Source organism: Podarcis gaigeae (assembly GCF_964106915.1).
Source record: "Podarcis gaigeae genome assembly, chromosome: 12".
Classification (NCBI taxonomy): Eukaryota; Metazoa; Chordata; class Lepidosauria; order Squamata; family Lacertidae; genus Podarcis; species Podarcis gaigeae.
In genome coordinates this window covers 27502865-27525652 of record NC_139688.1, presented here as the reverse complement: position 1 = coordinate 27525652, position 22788 = coordinate 27502865, and the positions used below count along the sequence as shown (strand labels likewise).

Below are 22788 nucleotides of genomic sequence, written 5' to 3'. Positions count from 1 at the left end.
ACAAAACAAGGGGCCGAACCGCTTCAGCCAATCACAGCGAGCGGGCAAAGAGGGTGGGCCGCTCGAGGAGCAGGAAGGAACAGCAGCAGCGGCGGCAGCAGCAAGTACATGTTCTGCGGCCCTTAGCGCGAGCCGCACGGGGCTCTGCGCGGTCGCAGGGCCGGCACCTGCCATGTGGGGGGTGGGAGGCCCCGGGGCAGCCACGGCGAGCGTCTCCTTGAGCGGCGCCCGGGACTGCTTCCTGCACCTGCCGCCTGGGCTGGCTTCCAGCCTTCGTCTGCAGCAGGTACAGGAACGCGGGGGAGGGCGGCTTTATCCGGGCAGAGAGGATCATGGGAATTCGCCCTGGCTCGTTTCTCTGAGGGCCTTTTCTATCTCCTCAGCCAGCCTCCCCCCCCCCCATGTCATGTCGCTATGGTAACGTGGGCAGCCGTCTCGTTCACACGTTTGCTCTCCTCGTCTTTTTCTGGCGACGTTCAGTCGCCCCCTTTCTTTCTCGTCAGCCTTGCCAGCGTCCTGGCGTCCCGTTGCTATGGCAGCAGTGGGGAATGGGGGGCTCGGGGGAATCCTCTTTGCCCTCCAGCATCTTGGCGCTATGGGTGACTGGGTTCAGGAAACAACGGGGTCTGTGAGAGACTTTATTCGCAGGGCAGAAGGTAGAAGGATACAAAATTAAAGGTTCTTGTTATGTCACGCTCATTATGTCGCCACTGCAGCTTTTAAGAGTGAGAGAACCTGCCATCCTTTCTTTAGCTTCCCACAGTTCGTAAAGGAACAGGTGTCCCATATCTGACACTGTTGCTCTCTTTCACAGACATGCGCACAAGAGCTGAATCCCCTCCCCCCCTTTATCTTATACTGTATAGGGTACAGCAGCTACTGCATCAAATTAGGAGATGCTCTTCCGTAAGAGTCCTGGTAACACTAGTGGAACGAAATCTTAACTTCAGTGCAAAGAAGAATTATGTGAAATGATTTTTCCATTCCATCTTGCAGATATTCTTGAAATGGACTACTGACATTGAAATTAATTAAAAACTCAATTTATTGAATTTCTCTGCTTGCTTCATAAAGGAACAAAAATATGCTTTCTGTGTCTAAATAAATGTTCTTAATAAAAACAGTTTAAAGGGTTATTAAAATCAATAGTAGCCAAAAAAGATATAGGTAACTAATGCACTTTCAGTGGTACACCCTTAATTCATGGCTTGTTAGGCTTCACTGTTGCCTGTTAGTGGCCTCTGTAGCATCTTTCCTCCCCCATATATATTACCCTTGCCAGAGGTCTGAACTGTTCACTTGCAGAGGGTTCCCCCACTCCATCACTCTGTCCATTTTATTTCCCTCTCTTCCTGCCACCCCATCCACCCTTCTTTTCTCCAGTGATCTCCCACTTGCATAAAATTAGGCAAAGTGTCTCATGTTCCCCACCCCTAAATTGAACTGTACATACATCTTTGTAGATGAAGGCACAGTTTCACAATGTTCTCTTGTCATTAACACCTGCCTGTTAACCTACTACAACATTGTTAGATGTTTTGCCATTGCACTATATTGGTATTGGGGATCCTTGTATAAAACGTACATGTTCATATGAAATAAGGGCTGAAAAGCATTTGGAATTTCCACAGGATGAGTATAACCAAATTGTGTACAAACTGCAAGACTGTTGGCCTGGTTCAGCAGTTGGGTACAAAGGCTTCAGAGTTTGTGGAACTCCACCAACCACAGCAATTCTTCCATTTGTTTCAGTAAAGGGATCTGACTGTAGACATCTCTTTGGACACATAGGTCATTTTCTCAATTGAAGTAGATGAGGGAGCCCATTCATAGAAAAGCTCTGCACACGCATCCAATCAAACACAAGACTGCACTAATTTCATTAGCATCCCCCAAAAATCAATTTTTTATCATAGAATTGTACAGTTGGAAGATACCCTGAGGGTCATATAGTCCAATCCCCTGCAATGCAGGAATCTCAACTAAATCATACATGACAGATAGCCATACAACCTCTTAAAAATCTCCAAGGAAGGAGAGTCCACCAGCTGTCATGGAAGTCTGTTCCACTGTCAAACAGCTCTTGCATTTACTTGTTTGCTCGAACGTGAAAGACACACTAAACACTAAACACATTCCAAAATAATGTATGTTTTCTACAAGATAATACAGTATCCTGTAGATAAGAATTCTGTACAGAAATGTGTCATATAAACTTCCCCTTTGCTGAATAATTATTGATGCTATTTGCGCAATCAGATATAGATAACTGGAAAAATAATTATGTGTACTACAGGCTGCTATGCTATTTGACGTATATCTGTTTTCTGTGGCATTAACAGGATCAAGCTGTGAAAGCTTCTTGGGGCAATCAGCCTGTTTTCTTGGGCTGGACAGAAACTAGACATTGTGGTCAGCATGCTGGAAATGTTGTAGAAATGAACAGACAACTTGCAGAGAAACTTGGCATCAAAGATGGGCAACAGGTTTGAAATGTTGACTTTTATTTTCTTGCCTCGACTAGAATATTAAACTAGGCAAATATATTTCATAATCATTGGTCTCCATCTGTCTACTGAGTAATGTCAAAATCCTTTTTAGTAAAGCTTTTGCAAATAAATAAGGGTTCAGCAAACCTGAATCGCAGGAGCTGGTGTTTAATATTTCTATGGCTTCTATTCATTTGTACATTTTTGTTTCCTTGTATCTGCAAAATATGCAGCCCCCAGTTTCAGGTTCTTTGTATTCAGCTGTGCAAAGGCAGCTGTGTGCAAAGATCTCAATGACAGATGGAGAGTACTCCTAGTTTTGCCAGTTATGATCTGTGATGGGAAACAGCAGTGACTGGAATCAGCCTTCTCTCTCGCCAAAAGTTTATCAGAACTGACAATACTTTGAAAGCTTATGTACACAACCCCTCGTTCTAAAAGCTGGAATTCCCCTTACCTTGCCTGGCGTAGCATGTACCATATTTTTCGCCCTATATGACGCATCGTCCCATAAGGCGCACCTAGTTTTTTGGGGGGGAAATAAAGGGGGGGGAATTATTTCCCCACCTGGCGCGGGGCTGGGGAGGCCCAAGCTTCCCCCGACCCCAGCCCCCAAACAGGCAGCTCTCTGCAAGCCGTGGGAGCCCAGCGCTGGCTCCCGCAGCTTGCTGAGAGGTCCGTGAAGCCTGGACGCGCTGATCTCAGCGCGTGCAGGCTTCGGCATGCAGGCAACTCTCCGCAAGCAGCGGGAGCGCTCTCGCTGCTTGCGGAGAGGTCCGCGAAGCCTGGAGAGTGAGAGGGTTCGGTGCACACCGACCCCTCTTGCTCTCCAGGCTTCAGCGAAAGCCTGTATTCGCCCCATAGGACGCACACACATTTCTCCTTCATTTTTGGAGGGGAAAAAGTGTGTCCTATAGGGTGAAAAATATGGTACTTATTTCTACAGGACCTAATCAATAAATATATAATGTTGAGAGCTGCTTCCATGCATGAATTACAGCTGTTCTATATCAGGGTGATTTCTTCATATTTAGTGAGTTGATTGTTTCATGAACATGAACATGTAAAAGTGTCTTCTATCCAACCTTTTAGCATTTGACAATGTCCTGAACCTGTTTTTTAAAGGAAGGCTGGGAAATGGTTTGTTGATTTTCCAAGGGGAACAAGCAACACTGCTGAACAATAAATGGTGAAAAACTTATAATGCAACTTGGTTAAATGCAAGTGCTTGTGGTTCATCCCCATTGTCAGCAACTCCATGACTCACTCCATCTCCACTGCATTGTTTATGTAAATATATTGAGAGTATTTTTTCAAAAAGGTTTATTGTTTGGTAGATCTTCCTCGAGCCCTGTTCTCAAGTCTTGTCCTGTCAGCAAGTAGAAGTGGAACCCCTCTCAGCCGATGATTGGGAGATCCTGGTAATACAGAAATTTAAATTATTTAGGTCTCCTAATGCTTTTAAACAGGGTGGTGTTCTTTATTCCTGTCCTCTCCCACTCCCCCCACCTCCTAATGCTTTTTTCTGAGTGTTTCCTCTTGTTGTTTTCCTTATGGTTCAGATCCAGTTTAGTATACAAATTTCATTATGAAACACAAATGAGTTCTAATATGAAATGTTTTCCAACATTCTGCAATGTATTATAGGAGCTGCATGCTTTCTCACTTGAAAGCCATCTTCTTGACCAAATTCGAATAGTGTTTCCCAAAGCTGTCTTCCCAGTGTGGGTTGAACAACACACTTGTATTTATATCCAGATTGGTAAGTGTTCATGCAAGTCTTCCTACAACTTTGCAGGAATAATTGTAAGGTGGCATATGTATTAACTTGCCCCTCTTTAATTCCAGTTACTCTAAAACCTGCTGCTCTTTACGGGAGACTGGAAGCTCGTACAGAGCTTTTCATACGCCCCAAAGTACGTCAGTATGAAGGAAGTTCCACCATGCTGCCTTCCACAAAAAGTGACATCTTACAGGACAATGTTCCTAAAACCAAGTTGGATCCAAGAGCAACAACTAAGGAATCATGTGCCAAAGAAACTAATTTAAATACGGGAGTCCAAGAGCCTAAGCCAGATGCAAAGGCGTCATTAACTGCAAGTGTCCTGCCAAACATATGGAATTTAATTGGGAACATTTTCTCTTCTGACAAAGAACAGGAGGCTTCTCATGACACAGGTGAACTGAATGCTGCCAAAGATGGGCTGCTAAACTTGATTCACATGGATTCTGTTTTCAGAGTGTGCCAGATTCAGCCCCCCAGTGTGCAAAATACATTGGCAACATGTACGTTTCAGAAATGCAACGCCATTCATGTATTTCCATGGAATCTAGAATTCCCTGCTTTAGAAGCTAATATTAAAGTGTCTTACGGGAAAATCACTACACTGCTCTCTCCAAGACAGCAGCATCAAGAGTCAAAGCAGAATGTAATGTCAAAGAAAGAAAAACAGATGATCAATGGAGACGACAAAAAGCAATCCGGCCCTAGTAAAAGTCAAGAATCCAATGAGATATCTATTGTACAAATAATATGGAATGGATTTGAGGATCTAAAGAATGCTATAATATGTAATAACAACATGGAACAACTGCATGTCGGAAGAGTTTGGGTTAGTCCAATTTCAGAAGCCTACAGAAGATTTTAAGTCAAGTGTTAAATCGTTGCTTAATATTACATTTTTTTAAATGGTTACTTGGAAATAAGATCTACAGATTATAGTGGATTATTTATAAAGAAGTGTCCTCAGGATCACAGTGGTACCATCTCCAAGTGACAATAGTTGTCTTATAATAGTTCCATTAACTTCAATAGGATCTATTCTGAAAATAATAACAATAATAATAATAATTCATAATTTATTTGTATCTCACCCATCTGACTGGATTGCCCCAGCCACTCTGGGTGGAGCCCAACATACAGTTTCAAACCATTTCTTCTTTTTAAAAATATACTTGGCTGGTTTGTTTTATTTAATTGAAATCCGTTATACTCCCTTACTAACTGAAACTGAGGCAGCTTAAATTACATTTGATGGACAGTCAGGGTATTTGAAATCTTCAGGTACATTTGAAATCTTAAAAAATTAAGTCATTCTTAAGTTATACAAACTTCGAGTACAACCCTGGTGGATATACCTTTGAAGTGTGAAATGTGTAGAAGAGTCTTCATCATTTATTCTTTCATATTTCTTTTTTTTCTTAACTTTATTTCAGATACCAGAAGGGTTGAGAGAGAGACTACACATAGAAATGCATTCAGCTGTCAGAATCACATCAGTGAACTTGGATCCTAAAATTCCATCATCTATTAGATTGTATCCCAAAAAATCTTTAGTGAGTTTGCATTCTTGGCTGTAATTATTTGTTAAGCTGCTTCCATGTGTCTTTACAAGTTGGTGAAATTCATATTGCATTATGCTATTATTTGAGACAATTTATACCAAAGGCATTATCAACCTATGGTTACCAGTTTTTCATAAGAATATGAGGAGTTTATTTAGACCAGGGGTAGGCAACCTAAGGCCCAGGGGCCGGAAGTGGCCCAATCACCTTCTAATTCCGGACCGCGGACGGTCCGGGAATCAGCATGTTTTTACATGAGTAGAATGTGTCATCTCTGGGTTATTTGTGGGGCCTGCCTTGTGTTTTTACATGAGTAGAATGTGTCCTTTTATTTAAAATGCATCTCTGAGTTATTTGTGGGGCATAGGAATTAGTTCATTATTATTTTTTCAAAATATAGTCCGACCCACCACCTGGTCTGAGGGATGGTGGACCGGCCCACAGCTGAAAAAAGTTGCTGACCCCTGATTTAGACTGTTGAGGAGCAATAATGTCACAAGTGAACTAAAATGGTTATTGTATGACCACATGTGGTGGACCTGTGGAGAAGTGAAAAGGTTTTGGGGATTTATTTATGATGAATTAAAAAAAATACTGGGATATATCTTTCCCCAAAAGCCCGAGGCTTTTCTTCTAGGTATGGTAGGAGATGAGATCAGAAAAGAAGACCAAACATTATTCCAGTACGCAACGGTAGCCGCTAGGATATTGTTAGCGCAAAATTGGAAAAACCCCAACATTCCAACTGTCAGAGAATGGCAAACCAAATTATTTGAGTACATAGAACTAGCCAAGATGACACAGAAAATCAGACATCAGAAAAATATAAAGTTTATTAATGATTGGAACAAATTTACAACATATATAGAAGCAAATTTAGGAAACATTAAAATCACAGTAGGTGAAATATAAAACCTGTGACGTAAAGATTTAGTGAAATAAACTGCAGAGAGATATGGGGTCTGAACAGCCCAACCGGAGATGGAGGGAAGTCAATTACTGTTTTAAAGTAGATTCGTCTGTAAATTGTTATGTGTGTTAGTTTTTGGTATTTTCTTTTTGGTGTTTTCTTTTTTGTTTGTGTGTTGTTATGTTTGTATCTTTAATGTTTTATGTCCTTTTTTGTGTAGTGAAGAATTCAATTAAAAAAATAAAAAAAATAAAATGGTTATTGTATGTACAATTAAGGTCTTGAACGATATCAAATCAAGTATTTAAACTTTTTTTCCAGTATAGATTTTTCCTTAGGAAATAATAAAGAAGGTAATCATATTTTGGATAAAATTGGGGCTACTAGTAAATCCTCACATAATGACTTGCCTCAGTTTTTAGCACTTCTGACCCTTGTAAACTAGAATGAGCAAATGTTTATTGTGTGAAAGTGTTAGGAATATTTACTGAACTAACAATGCTTCTCATCCTTTCTCCATTTTAGAATAAAGATATCAGTGACGATGAAATAAAAAATGCCTTTAATTTGTGGATAGAGGATTATAGCAAACTTCCCTTGCTAATAGCAGGCACAAATGATATACAATTAGCTCTTAAAGATGGTAAGCTGAACTGCCCTTAGCAGTGATTGTGAATATATTTCTACCCAATTATGAAAATATATTTGATTTTTTTTAATCACCAATTAAAATCATGAGTTATTTATCATTGTTTTTTCAATCTGTTACTTAACTATTGTATTTAAGTAAAGGTGCTCCCAATAAATAAAGATCCATACTCTCAACTATGGTTAACCATTAAATAGGTCTTTGTCAGTGAATCAAAGTGTGATCAAAGCTTTTAGCCACAAAAATACTTACACATTGAAACACTTTTGCATGAGCTAGGGTTTACCAGTGTATAATACAAGATCTACAAGGTTTTAAAATTTACTGTTTTGTATCAGAAGCAAATTGATGTGTCCATTATGTTTTGAAAGGTATGGAGGACTTTGTCCTCAGTGTCATTACTTCTGAAGAGGAGAAGGCAAAAAATACTTACATCCTGAGTCCCAGCTTGTTGCAGAAGACAAATATGCAAGTAAATATCACTTATTTCAGGTATCCAAGAACTTAAATTATATCAACAGTGCAATTCTGTTTATTAGGGTATGTTTTGTATTCGTTTTGGTTTTTGACTCATTGTACATGAAGCATTGCAGGAGAGGATACTCTTATGATAATCTGTACATAAATTCAGTCACAATGAACATCATTGGATGATAAATTCAAGTTCCCTTAAGAAGATTAAGGAAAGGCTTTGCAGCAACCTGCCCCCATCTTCCAAAGCAAGCTTGTAGTTCTCTTTTGAAGTGTGTTTATTGTTTTCTAATTTTCAGTTTTCTATATTGTAATGACAACTTTAATTTTCATTGTAGAATTGATGGAGTGAAAACTGTACAGCAGCTTTCTTGCTTCTACTAACCAACCAGATGTTTTGGACTACAGGTTCCACTGCCCTTGACTGAGTGGGATTGCTAGGAGTTGTAGTTCAAAACTTCTGGCGAGTATTGGGTTGGGGAAGGCTGCCATAGAGTCTGGATGGATTTGGAATACAAGGAAATCTGAAAATCACTTGGTATTTTAAATGTAGCGTAGTAATTAGATACTTTTAAAAAATTGTTTATGGCTATTTATCCAAAGGACAAACCCACTACAATCCTGAGCTTCTTGGGAGACAAGTTTCTTCTATGTGATTTCTTACAGTAAAATCCCATTCTGAATTTTATTGGAGTATGTATTCAGTATTTCTCTCTACACACACACACACACACACACACACACACACACACACAGAGAGAGAGAGAGAGAGCATGTTCTAAAAAGGCACCCTCACTTCCAAATAGTGACTGTCTTCTTTTGTGTAGGTTCTGCTACATCCTGTGACCTCAGTAGCCAATGGCAGTGGTGCACAGTCTTCTTGTGAGCAGCTTCTTCCATGGTTTGGTCTGAACAGTTTAGGGTAAGACATTTTAATACTATCACAAATTAGAATAAAAAAATCAACAATAAAAAGCTATGCAAAAATATAATAATAATAATAATAATAATAATTTTTTATTTATACCCCGCCCTCCCCAGCCAAGGCCGGGCTCAGAGCGGCTTACAAGCAATAATAAAAACAAGATGAATGATTACAACTTAAAAACAAAAATAAAATACAACATTAAAATAATGGAACATTAAAATATTAAAATGTAGCCTCATCGCAGGAGGAGAAGGAAAAGAAAAAAAGAGAGAGAGAGGGAGGGAATCAAATTGGCTCCAAGCCAAAGGCCAGGCGGAACAACTCTGTCTTACAGGCCCTGCGGAAAGAAATCAGATCCTGCAGGGCCCTGGTGTCATGAGGCAGAGCGTTCCACCAGGCCGGAGCCAGTGCTGAAAAGGCCCTGGCTCTGGTTGAAGCCAATCTAACTTCCTTAGGGCCTGGGACCACTAGGGTGTTGTTATTTATGGACCCTGAATGTGTAATATAAATATGAAGCATTTTAGATGTCAGTAACGTTGTAGCTAAAGAGAACATTAGATTAGCCCTAGAGTCCTGTCAAGATTTAAACACACATATAGTTCTAATCTCATGACTCAGAAATTGGGCAAGTATTTGGCACACCTGTGCCCTCTAATACAGGTTTTGCTGGTGTGGTTGGTTTATCTGAACACACATATAATGGGGTGAAGCAAATAATGCAGTCGTATGCAGGATTATTTCTTCATATACATGGAAACTTTTTGCAAAATGAATGTTTGACATACTTAATAGCAGACATTATTCTGCAGTTGCCACCAGTGTGTGCAATACAGTAGCAAATACTGCAACTGGGTCATTGGCTACAGTTCTATAAATAATCAAGACAGAGAGTACTCTAAAATAGCCAAGCTTTTAATTTTATACAGTTTAATTTGACTACAGTACATTGAGAGGGCACTCAATTCTGTTAACATTTCTATTGCAGAGGAGTTGATAATTTAGCAGTATCTTCTTTGAAGCATGTATCTCACAGCCTTTTGAAACGACCACTGTCTCAAAAGCTAGCTCCCATATCTGCAGGACTATGCAGTGGAGGTATCCTGATTACTGGAGCAAAGGTAAAACTTGTATATTTCGCTGTTTTAGCACCCAATAAATTCTGGGTTTTATCATTAGTCCAATTCAAGTGGTGGTCAATCTTTCTGAGCGTGTGAGTACAGTTAGACTTTTGAGAGAGTGCCATGGAGACTCCTCCATCTGCATGCTTCTCTCCCTCCCCCCTTGGATCACTTTCCTCTTACCCCTAGAGAGGAAGAAAGCAAAATGTCCATGGGCATGCACACACAGACGCTTTGTTTCCCCAAGGGCTATAAAGAAACATTGGATCTGGTAGACTTGAACAGATTGCATTGAATCTGCATGATTTTACACCACCAGGTTAAATATTACAGAAATAGAAAAGCATAATAGCAAACTTTGATAGTTTTTCAATCTGGGTATTATTTTAGGAGTTTTTAGCCCTAATTTATTTTACAGGGAAGTGGCAAGACAACTTTAGCAAAAGCCATCTGCAAAGAAGCATTTGATAGACTGGATGCCCATGTGGAAGTAGTTGACTGCAAAGCTTTAAGAGGTATGGGTACAACTGTCTCCCTTCTTGTAGGATTTTCAGAATACCATTAAACTAAAAGGGTAAGTTACCAAGTTAATTAGATGAGACCTTTTCAGTGGTGACTCCCAGCTTGTAGTCTGCTCTACCCAGGGAAACATGCCTAGTGCCACCTTTATCTGTTTTTGGGCACCAGGTGAATTCTTTTTTCTTAATGGCGGCATTGTGGCCCCTTTTAGTTGGGTGAGATCAGCAACTCCTGATCTGTTTTATCTGTTCAGCTTTGTTTTTAGATTTTTATTGGAAGTTCTTTATTTGGTTTTAATGTAAGTTGCTTTGGGTCATTTTGTGAGAAAAGCAACTAACAAATAAATACTATTCCTAGTGTTTTTGTTTATCATGGCAACAACTGGTAAGAGTTTGGGCTATATTGAAAATGTGTCTTCTCTGTAGCCACCCAGTAGGTTTGAACTTGGGTCTTATGCCCAAACCCTGTGTCCCATCCCACTGGTTTAATACTCACATTTTAGGCCTTGCTGTTATTAGATTGGTCACTTAAGCAGGTAGAAGCCAGAACCTTCCTGTTTTAAAAAAATCTATTTCAAAAGCAGCATCAAGAATATTGTCTGGGCCTTTCTTCCCTCTTTCCTCTGCCAACCTCCCCCCAGTTTGAAATATGCGATCTATTTATATTATTATGTATTATGTCTCTGATGTTTGTACAGTGGTGCCCCGCAAGACGAATGCCTCGCAAGACAGAAAACCCGCAAGACGAAAGGGTTTTCCATTTGCGAGTTGCTTCGCAAGACGAATTTCCCTATGGGCTTGCTTCGCAAGACGAAAGCCCATAGGGAAATCTCCGGGGACCTCTTTTAAATGCTGGCGGTGGGGAGCAAAGCCTTTCCCCCCCTCCGGCCTTCAGAAGAGGTCCAGGAAGGCCAGCGGGGGCCGAAAGGCTTTGCTCCCCACCGCCAGCATTTTAAAAGCAGTCCGGGATAGCAGGGAAGCGCTTCCCGCTATCCCAGACGGCTTTTGAAGGCAGGCGGGGGGGAGCAAACACTTTTGCCCCCCGCCTGCCTTCAGAAGAGGTCTTTGCTCCCCCCCCCCCCGCCTGCCTTCCCGGGCGCGTTTCTCCGCTGTCCTGGACGGCTTTTGAAGGCAGGCGGGGGGGAGCAAAGACTTTTGCCCCCCGCCGGCCTTCAGAAGAGGTCCTGGACCTCTTCTGAAGGCTGGCGGGGGGCAAAAGTCTTTGTCCCCCCTGCCTGCCTTCCCGGGGGCTTTTAAATCGCCCCGGGACAGCGGAGAAGTCCTCCGTTGTCCCGGGGTTTTTTAAAATGCTGGCAGGCGGCAGCGAAGGCTTCGCTGCCGCCCGCCAGCATTTTAAGATCGCCCCGGACAGCGGAGAAGTCCTCCGCTGTCCCGGGGTTTTTAAAAATGCTGGGGGTGGGAAGAAAAGCCCTTGTGTCCCCCACCCAGCCTTCAGAAGAGGTCGGGGGGACAGACTGTCCCCGGACCTGGTCTGAAGGTGGCTTCCATAGGAACGCATTGATTGATTTTCAATGCATTCCTATGGGAAATCGTGCTTCGCAAGACGAAAAACTCGCAAGAAGAAAAAACTTGTGGAACGAATTAATTTCGTCTTGCGAGGCACCACTGTACTGCTTCATTTTATGTCAATTAAGATGCAGTCCTGTGCACACCTAATTGGGAAAAAGTCCCATTGAACTCAGTTTATTTTATTTATTTACATAAAATAGGCTAGTGTGTTCATCATATATTGCTGTTGGAGGACTGAGGCTGAGAGAATGGCTTGCCTATGACTATTTTGTGCGTTTATGGCAGCAGAGTGATTCAGACTAGTGAATTATATTATTCTGCACCAGCTTTCCTTACATGTTCAGCAGATAGAAGATAGGAAATATCTTAAAGGAGATCCACAATAGGGTAATTTTAAGACCTCTTGGTATAATGGAAATGTCATATACAAGCTAGTCTCTGACCCATAATCTTGCCAAATCATAGATTGTATTGGAAGTTGGCACATTTTTCTTCTGTGTCGTTCTAATCACTATATTTGTTTTTCAGGAAAGAGATTAGAAAACATACGGAAAAAACTGGAAGAAGTTTTTCTAGAGGCAGGATGGAAACAACCATCTGTTGTTTTGCTAGATGACCTTGATCACATAGTTGGAGTACCCCTTGCTCCGGAGCATGAGAACAGTCCTGAAGCTGTCCAGAGTACTCGCCTTGCTCATGGTAATGGTTTACCAACCATTACTGAGTTGTTTTTGCTTTAACTGTCCTGTGAGTGGAAACATCTGACCTTTGCAAGGTCCTGAATAGATCACAATCTGTTGTTCATATCTTCATGAGAGCTAGCAATACTTTAAACTTTGAAATGAATTTTCCACGCAATGTGGAGAAAACCATATTCCCTGCTCCTCTTGATCTGCACGGATCAACTGCACAATGGGGAGCTCTGTTGCTTGTTTTTAGATGTGCTCTGATATGTGTGTGAAAGAGTATGCAATGGCCATGGCTGTTCTTTTTGCTACACCCACTGCTGCCATGCAGTCCCTGGGCTAAAAAGTATAGCCACCTCTGGGAATGTGCCCTGGCCCAAGTAATATTGATATTTAGCTTTTGAATGTTTCCGAAAGAAACAGCATAATCCAGCACTTGCATATTCTTAGTAATCAGCACAACACTACATAGTGTGTCTGTATTTGCAGGTTATAAACAATATATTCAGCATTTGGTACAATGTTATGGATAAGGTTATGATTTGCTCTTGTATATTAAAGCTGTAATTATTTATATGGAAGTAAACCTATTGAATTCCAGGGGACTTACTTATAAGTTGATAAGTATATGCTTGTGCTGTAATACTTCTGGATACAGTGTGGGAATGTGCTTTGTTAGGTTATTAACAGATGATACCAACAAAATTTCAAGCTTCTGGAACTTTATTGGAACAGACAATGCACTGAAATAGAAGAAGATGCTGTTTCTATAACACTAAAATTGAGAGGAAGCTGCTATTTTATATGGCCATCAATCCAGGAAGTTTGAATTGATTTGTATTTCTGTTCCTAGTTTTGACAGATATGATAAAAGAAGTTATTTCCATGCACAGTTTGATTGCACTCATTGCCACAAGCCTATCTGAACAGTCACTACATTCTTCCATGATTTCTGCTCAAGGAATTCACATATTTCAGTGTTTCCAACATATCCAGGCACCAAATCAGGTAAAAGCAATAAATTATGTTTTAATCAAAGCATCTTAAAACCATGCAATCTAATTCCCAGTAATTTTGTTTAAGATCTTGGTATAAAATGTGATACTGTATGTTGAATGCACAGATCTGCATTTTATTATTTCTTCAGAATCTGTCCATTTTAATTAATTTGAAATTTGGCCAGTCTTCTTATTTTTTCTTCAATTCTTCGAATTTAGGCTACAAATAAATTTACTGTATTTTTTTCCCAGGGACAAAGGTGTGAAATACTTCATTCCATAATAAAAAATAAACTTGACTCCAATATTGACAAGTTTTGTAATCTTGATCTCCATCTAATTGCAAAGGAAACAGAAGGATTTGTAGCTAGAGATCTGACAATGTTAGTTGAACGTGCTGTACACTCATGTGTTTCTACCAAAGGAACGTGTAAAAAAGAAGGTATGTATAATAATTTTATGAAGTATTCAGAAAAAATTGTGTATAATATAATGTACTATTTCGGTGTAATCATAGTGAATGTGTTTATCCATTTTAACAGAGTTGATTCTGTCAACATCAGACTTCCAAAAAGCTTTAGAAGGTTTTACCCCAACATCTTTGAGAAACGTTAACCTCCATAAGCCTCAGGAGTTTGGCTGGGATAGAATTGGTGGCCTCAAGGAGATACAGCAAGTGCTTATAGATACAATCCAATTGCCTGCCAAGGTACTTTTCTCTTACAGTTGTGTCTGCCATTGGTAGGTGTTTGTAGGAACACAGACCTTTGATGGTTCTGGCTTGAGGGGTGACAGCTTCTTCAACCAAAACGGACAAATAAGCACCCATAGTACAGCCATTTCTCATTCATATGTAAGTTTGCAGAAGCTGGAGAGGAGAACAGTACAGCTTCTCAGCAACGGTATGTTAAAGGGCATAAACTAGAAGATCATCCCTGATGCTTATGCGCAGAGCTGAGGAAAGAATGAAGATGCAACAGTCATGCTGGCCACATGGCCCAGAAAAACTGTCTGCGGACAAATGCCGGCTCCCTCAGCCAGTAAAGTGAGATGAGCGCCGCAAACCCAGTGTCGTCCGTGACTGGACCTAATGGTCAGGGGGTACCTTTACCTTTATAGCAATAATATGTATGGCTCTTTGATCATTATTGGACTGTTTCGTAATGCTCATGCCCCAGCAGACTAAACTGAAGCCTGAAAATGCAGAAAAACACCCAACACCTGTGGATGATAAAACACTCATGCAAATGTTAGTCTATATATAGATGCATTTAGTCGCATTTCAGAATAAGCATAGAGATGTTATGGTGACTCACTGGTTCCACCACAGATATGTATTTTGCTAAAATTAAAATTATGGAGCATATCATAATAGTAATTTGGAACTACATGAATGATAATAGGGTTAGGGTTATGAATTATTATTATTCATTTCATTTCTATACCACTTAATATTTTTAAAGAAAAAAACCTCAAAGCGATTTACAATCTACATTGACACATCAAAGAAAACAATCCAGAATAAAACATTACTGATTTAAAACATTACTGAAGAAAGTCAAGTACAGTGGTACCTCAGGTTAAGTACCTAATTCGTTCCGGAGGTCTGTACTTAACCTGAAACTATTCTTAACCTGAAGCACCACTTTAGCTAATGGGGCCTCCCGCTGCTGCCACGCCGCTGGAGCACGATTTCTGTTCTCATCCTGAAGCAAAGTGCTTAAGCTGAAGCACTATTTTTGGGTTAACAGAGTCTGTAAGCTGAAGCGTATGTAACCCGAGGTACCACTGTATACACTCAAAGCAACGTAATTAACAGGATATTAAAATTTTACCTTAAAGGTTTCAAACAAAACATTACAAAAGAGGTCAGTGACCAGAGTGCACATTTAACACAGCAAAGTTAACAAAAAATAATAATCTTAAACATTACAAAAGAAGACAATTCTAAAGAAAGTCCAATATAAAATGCACATTTAAAGCAGTGTGGTTCATAGTGGGTGGTGACTATGGAAGCTCAGGATCCATGACCTCGGTCTGCACTAAGAGACTTCCAAGATGATCTCTGGCCTCTTCAGCATACTGTAGGCTGAATCGAATTTTTCACACTTAGCTACCCTGCACAGAGGTTCTTAAACAGGTGTTATTAAGGAATCATATACTTTTTAAAGCAGATGCAATTTCTAAAGACTTCATATGTTTTCAGTATCCAGAATTATTTGCAAACCTGCCCATACGACATAGAAGAGGAATCTTACTATATGGGGCTCCAGGAACAGGGAAAACCTTGTTAGCAGGTGTAGTTGCCCGAGAAAGTGGAATGAATTTTATCAGCATCAAGGTAAGAATGTGAGATTTTTCAGAATTTATTGCAGTAACTGAAAATACTAAGATGTGTTCCATAAGTCAGAATCCACTAAGGTGATAAAAATTATATGGTACAGTCTGTCTTTCAGAAGCTCTCATATGTTTTAGTAAATTTATGTGTTTGTGATGCACACATAAATATGGCATATGAACATATCTGGATTATGACCCATGGTATTTAGCCTAAAGAAAATAGTCCAACCTTCTACAATCCAAATCAACACAGTCCAAACAGCAACCTTAAACCCTTGGGCAAAGTAGCTTCATTTTTGCCATAGATTTTTTTGGGGGCACACTACTTAATGGGTTTCAATTCCTTTCTGTCCTTCTGTGTGTTTGTTCTCCCCCTCTCCCTGCCTGCCCGCTCTTTAACAAGCAGTGTTAATGTGATCCCAGTAGAGTAGATCATAAGTAGAAACTACTGGACCAGTCTCATGTTCAAGGTATGTTCCTTTGGAAACCTATATTTTGTAATGTTTTTAAACAGCCTGTAATTGCCATAGCCCAAACAGTACTTTATTACAGTATGTTATACCACAGTTTATACACTTTACTTTATAAGTATTGATTAATTAAATAGCTCAGGTTGCAGAGAGTACTCTTCTCTTTCTCTCTCTCTTTTTTTTTACAGGGACCAGAACTGCTCAGCAAATACATTGGAGCAAGTGAACAAGCAGTTCGAGATGTATTTAACAGGTTAGATCCAGATTTATGGTGTTGCTGATAGATTCTGTTTTTGTAAGTAGTGCTGAAAATAGATGCTGGATTTGTAATCTAGAGAAGAAACAGGCTTAGTAAGTGTATGTTGGGGAGGTGTGAAATAACAAGACTTGCTGATATCACATGTCCAATCTTGGCAGGGTCAGTTTATTCCTTTTGTCCTAATTGTGTTGTATTTATTGCAGAGCACAGGCAGCCAAGCCTTGCATACTTTTCTTTGATGAATTTGATTCCCTCGCTCCTCGAAGAGGTCATGATAACACTGGTGTAACTGACCGTGTTGTTAATCAACTGCTGACGCAACTAGATGGAGTAGAAGGCTTAGAAGGTAATGATCAAATAATCTCTGTTTCTTCCAGGAAAAGGTTAAGGTGGCATTTTATTAATAAAGTCTCTTTCTTTTTCTAAGGAGTTTATGTACTAGCGGCCACTAGTCGCCCTGATTTGATTGACCCTGCTCTGTTGAGACCAGGCCGATTGGATAAGTGTCTGTATTGTCCACATCCTGATCAGGTAAGAAACAAAACACCGTACCAAATATTGAAAGGAAGACTCACTTCTATGTGGATTAATGTCCATTCCATGCTATCGATGGCTGAGTTTCCATGAACATAAGATGAAGTCGTTTTGAAACAGATTCAAGTTTGATTCTATTTTATTTTTTCATTAGATTGGTGGCGGTAGAATTCTTTGTCAAGGCAATGATCTTGCATAGTCTAATGATTTCTCTCAGGCCTTTCTCATCTTAGCTTTGATGCTGTCGTCTGTAGGCATTGGTGTGTGTATTCTATGATCTACAGGTGTGTTAAAAAGAAGAAGATCAGAATGTGGTAGTGGGTACAGAATCTGGCTTCCAGAGAACCTCATAGTGCTATTATAAAAAACCAAGTTGCAAGTCCTTATGGTTAAGAAGAGATGCTTGAAAATGTATAGAAAATTCAAAATAATGTTTACATCACTGGGTCCTTCCCACATGTTGTTTTAGCTTCTCCAGTGCCCTTTTCCTTATTGGAAAAATACACGGAAGGCTGAAAAACAAAACATTAAGTACTGTCTAAGGGCAAGAAATCAGTATTTTATTAACAGGGTTACTTCTAATTTTCTTAGGCTTCCCGACTGGAAATTTTAAGAGCACTGAGTCATTCTCTCCCTCTGGCACATGATGTGGATTTTCAGCATTTGGCAGAAAAAACAGAACATTTCACAGGAGCAGACCTAAAAGCTTTACTGTATAATGCACAATTGGAGGCCGTGCATGCTAATTTTGGTTCAACTTTGCCCCAGGTAAGTGCACTGAAATTTAAAGGACTTCCTTTAAAATCCTTAAGAGTTTGCTACCCATAACATTTTTGAATGGTAAAATTATTTCTCTAATTTTAGGCTGCTTTTCCAGACAAATAACAAATCCCAAATGACTTACATTCCAAATATCCGAAGGAAATACAGTAATATAACATTTCAGACTTAAAACTAAAACTCATCCACATTCCATTTATTTATTTTTTAACAAAACCAAAAATAATGCAACTCAACCAAACCATCATGCTTGGAAGGCCAGTTGAGAAAGATAGTTCTTCATGGCCTTCTGGAAACCCTGAGACATAGAAATTTGATGCAGGTCCATGGGAAGATTCTTTCCCTTGTGGCCACTCAGCTTAGCGATCTAGGGGATGGGCATACCAGAGAAGATGCCAAAGCAGATATTAAAGTGCAGGAAGTCCAGTAGCTTGGCCACAATCTGAAACTGGTAACCTGGGCACTAAAATACTTAATATTCCAATTACAGTGGTACCTCTGGTTAAGAATTTAATTTGTTCCGGAGGTCCGTTCTTAACCTGCTGTGCAATTTTTGTTCTCATCCTGGGGCAAAGATCTTAACCTGAGGTACTACTTCCAGGTTAGTCGAGTCTGTAACCTGAAGCATTTGTAACCCGAGGTTCCACTGTAATTTGGCTTTTCAAGAGTGGTGCCTAGAAATGTTATGGTGATGTGCAGTGATTTGATTGTGATATTGTTGTACAATGAGATCCAAAGATCTGAATTTTAGCATGCCTAAGGATTTACGACTGCTTTTATTTGAACAACAAATTTATATACTGAGGATCACAGGGCAGTTTGCAATTAAAAAAATCACATAACTTAATAAACAAAACAATAACCCCCACAATTTAAAAGGCCATAGATTGTTTAATTAGCGAAAAACCTGAGAGAAGAAGAATGTTTCTGCCTGGTGCTTAAAGAGATGTAATGAAAGCACCAGATCAGCCTCCCTAAGGAGAGCATTCCACAAACAGGGAGCCACCACAGAAGAGACCCATTCTTGTGTTGCCACCTTCCCAACTTCTTGTGGGGCAGGCACACGAAGAAGGGCCTCAGATGATGAGGGTCCTTATTTGTTCATATGGTGAGCCATGGTCCTTGATGTATTGCAGTCCTGAGCACACTGCTAACTTCAGCACACTGCTAGCTCTTCCCTGCCAGAAGACCAGAAGATAAAGAGCCACACAGACATCCAGAATGAGGGAAGTGCTACGGAGTTGGAAATTCTAATTTTGTTAATTTCCATCCGCAGGAAATAGGTTCTAGCTCAGATAGCGATCTCAGTCTATCATCGATGGTTTTCTTAAATCAAAGCAGTGGATCAGATGATTCTGCTGGAGATGGAGAAGGAGGCTTGGAGCAATCTCTAGTTTCTCTTGAGATGTGTGAGCTGCTTCCAGAAGATCCAAGGTCCAACATCTATCGTCTTTACTTTGGCAGCTCCTATGAATCAGAGCTCGGCAATGGAACTGCTTCAGAAATGGTAGCTGGCTGCTTTTGCTTAATTAATGCTGTAAAGTCAGAGGAAACATTTTAGCATCTAAATGTAACTGGGGGGAAACAGTGCTAATTCAATCTATGTCAGTACTGGGTGACAGATATAAATTCTGAGTAACATAAACTTAAAATATGAACTCATTCTTCCTTGACCAAAAGCAAGTCCTTTTCTTTTTGGGAAAAGAATGAGGACCTGTGTCATCCCCATGAGAATTGATCCAGGGAGAATCCCCTATGAATGCACAGTATTTAGAAATGAAACATATTCATATTTAAACTTTCATATTACTAATAAGTTATCTGATCAACAAAATACTTCCTAAAGCTTCTATTGTTTGATAAATAACTTTGGTAATGTAACTGTTGTTGTGAAAAACATAACTGAAATATTAGTAACTGTAACCACAAAATTGATGTCTATAATAATAATGGTATTATGTTACCCCACCCACCCTTGTCTCTACAGAGTTCTCAGTGTTTCTCGGGACCAAACTCCATAAATCATGATTTAGCTAGCATCTCTCTGAAGGATTTAGTATCCTATCAGCCCCCAGTTCTAAGAACAGCCTTACAGGAAGGTTATCAAGAACTTAATCAAGAACAGATAGAGCAACTCAGGGCTGAAATCAATGCTATCAAGGCCAACTACAGAATCAAAAATGGGGTATGGAAGACTTTTTTTTTTTTGTTAATTCTTTTGATCTTTAGAAATGTTCTGTTGTAGAAGTAGTAATAGTAACTACTGCAAAGTTTTGCCTCAGAGAATATCCTGAAACATTCAGACAAACTCCCTGGCTCAGTTAAGACATACATCAAACTATAGATTACAGACCTTAACTATGGTTAGTCAGGACATCCAGATTGGTAGCCCATGGTTTCTGCAAACTGGTTTGGTGTTATTTTCTGATTGACAAACCGTGATTACACTTGTTGCACTTCCTCTTCAGGTCACCATGCCATGGAGTGGGGATCTCTGCAGACAGAATAATTGCATAATTGTCCTGTAGTCAGTTGTGCTGGAGGTTCCTTGACTTCACTATCTCCCCCCCCCCACACACACACACTGCGTAGGGTTCCCAAACAATAGTAATGAAGCAACACATACCAATTTACCTGCAGAAAGGATAGCCTATTGGGGAAGGCAGGGAAGAAAAAGCACAGCTTAAATCATAGTTTGCCTGTATACATAAGTGTATACATTGTAGTCTGGTCTCTAGTCTATGGTTACTGCAAATCAAAGTTAGCCCCAACTTATAAACTGGGCCATTGTCAATATCAGGGATTGAAATACAGTCTTTTATAGTACTTTCCCTTAATGTGATTTTTTTTTCCAGGAGGAAGTCACTCCTCCATCATCAGTACCCAGCAAGAACACTTTAAGCATTACTCAGCTTCACCTGATGACTGCACTTGGAAACACAAAGCCATCTATTAGTCAAGACGACTGGAATAATTTTACTGAACTGTAAGTACCTTGTGTCAAGGAAGTCACACAAATTATTTATTAATATTAAAAATATGCTCACACGTGTTCTGGAACAGTTGCTGTTATTAGTCTATTGCCACACAGATACCATTTTCTGTCTTAAGGTGTCTACACATCCTGAAGACTTTACTGAAGTGTAGTGTGGCAAGAGGTTTCAGTGAAATTGTATGAGAAAGAAGCTGGGACATGGAGCCCTAGAGGCTGCGCTACCCAAGCCTGAAGCATAAGTTTTATTATCTTACAGATTACTGATAGGCACTTGTCTAAAAATGACTGGAGATTTTCTATCAAATGCATATGAAATTTCTTTTAAATTCCTTTTTAATTGTGGGTCCTAAATGTTGTATCCAGTGTGGTTCTGTCCACTGACAGAAGACTTCCATCAGCGGAAAGGGGAGGCTGCTCACCCCCCAAATCTGCTTGGGGATGGTGGTGCTAGAGGAACCTCTGAAACAGATTTGTAGGGTGGGGCTGCAAAAGGGAGGGAAAATTGCTTGAAATATCTTCCATCAGTGTGGGCACCATTTGCTATCACTGTAAAATGTTTGAAATCCCTTTTTAAGCAGGGACGACTGTTGAAGTCATGGTCATGTTGACCTGCCAGCAGCTGTGCTGCTGCATGATTCCAGCCTCACAGCTCCTGCTTCCAATTCCTCATTGTGACATCCAGGAATATGCTTATCATCTCCCTCAGTTGCCCTTAGTAGTGGCAGCAATTTGTACTGCTGACTGATTGGTTGATTGATTGCATTTATATCACACCTTTTTCCTCTGAGGAGCTTAGGGTGGCATACACAGTTCTCCTCATTTATCCCTCACAACAACCCTGAGAGGTAGATTAGACTGAGAGACAGTGACTGGCCCAAGGTCACCCAGTAAGCTCCATGGCCAAGTGGGAACTTGAACCCTGATCTCCCAGGTCCTAGTTCAGCACTCTAACCACTGTGCCACACTGGCTTGCTAGCCGCTTCTGCTTCCAAGAGAAGTCTGCCGAAGCTTGCCAGTGATTGTTAACAAATGTTGTAAAAAAGTTTTCTGTGGGCGTTAAACATTTTCTTAGTTATAGGTTATTTGCTCTGATTGTTATTACTTTAAAATTCTTATTTAACTATAATGGATTTGTTTATTGTTTGTTAGTTTTCCTGAATGGGGAAGAGGGAGTTGAAGAATGCTAATAAAAATGTTAACTGCTGCTTTTAAATGTTTTTGCCAAAGAAGCCTCTTAGGTATTTCTGGTTTTACTTAAGAGTTTGGCCTTCTTTAGATTTCACCTGAATATTTTCTCTTACAAAGAATAGTTCTGGTGGTAATGCACTAATATTGTTGTTTTTTAGCTACGATAATTTTCGCAATCCAAAGAGGAAAGGGCCCAGTGGAGCAACTTTCAAACCAGGACAAAAAGTGACATTAGCTTAATTGATGTTTAATGCGTTTATGGTGATTATCCCAAAATAATTTTTAAAGTAAAGTATTTCCATCATTAAATCATATTAAAATATATACCTGCGGGTATGTTAATGCTGAGATGACAAATAATAGATTTCTTTGAAATTAATTGTTGCAAAACTGTTTTACATAATTTTAGTTTTCAGATTATGTCCTCTTACAAACCTATAATAAAATATTTGAGATATTATTGGCTGCCTTGTGTTTTAAGTTGTTTTAATTTCCCATTTAGATTAAGTTATCATCTTGGACTGCCTAGAGCTCTAGCTGGCTTCAATTCTGATAGCCACCACACCGAAACTAAATATAA

General features: G+C 39.9%; 1 protein-coding gene and 1 long non-coding RNA gene across 4 annotated transcripts; one reads left to right on the top strand and one right to left on the bottom strand.

The window, feature by feature from the left end:
• Window positions 1–35: 35 nt before the first annotated feature.
• Window positions 36–22668, top strand: PEX1 (peroxisomal biogenesis factor 1). Of its 3 annotated transcripts, none has more exons than XM_083704643.1 (24): window positions 36–286; window positions 2343–2486; window positions 3827–3910; window positions 4137–4251; window positions 4338–5101; window positions 5706–5825; window positions 7270–7387; window positions 7765–7865; window positions 8692–8786; window positions 9778–9910; window positions 10329–10425; window positions 12487–12657; window positions 13498–13652; window positions 13895–14084; window positions 14185–14351; window positions 15849–15983; window positions 16641–16705; window positions 16915–17057; window positions 17139–17242; window positions 17837–18013; window positions 19302–19532; window positions 20013–20210; window positions 20881–21011; window positions 22367–22668. In XM_083704643.1, exons 1-24 carry the CDS (start codon window positions 173–175, stop codon window positions 22446–22448), a joined length of 3834 nt encoding a protein of 1277 aa, XP_083560769.1. In that variant the 5' UTR covers window positions 36–172; the 3' UTR covers window positions 22449–22668. The 3 variants fall into 3 exon arrangements, with proteins under 3 accessions (XP_083560769.1, XP_083560767.1, XP_083560768.1); XM_083704641.1 differs by lacking the exon at window positions 36–286 and adding an exon at window positions 295–417; XM_083704642.1 differs by lacking the exon at window positions 36–286 and adding an exon at window positions 531–656.
• LOC310828078 lies at window positions 15439–20871 on the bottom strand. Its single transcript, XR_014556617.1, has 3 exons — window positions 20379–20871; window positions 17287–17523; window positions 15439–15731 (listed from the first exon to the last, which is right to left on the bottom strand). It is a non-coding gene; the product is annotated as an uncharacterized lncRNA (long non-coding RNA).
• Window positions 22669–22788: the final 120 nt, after the last annotated feature.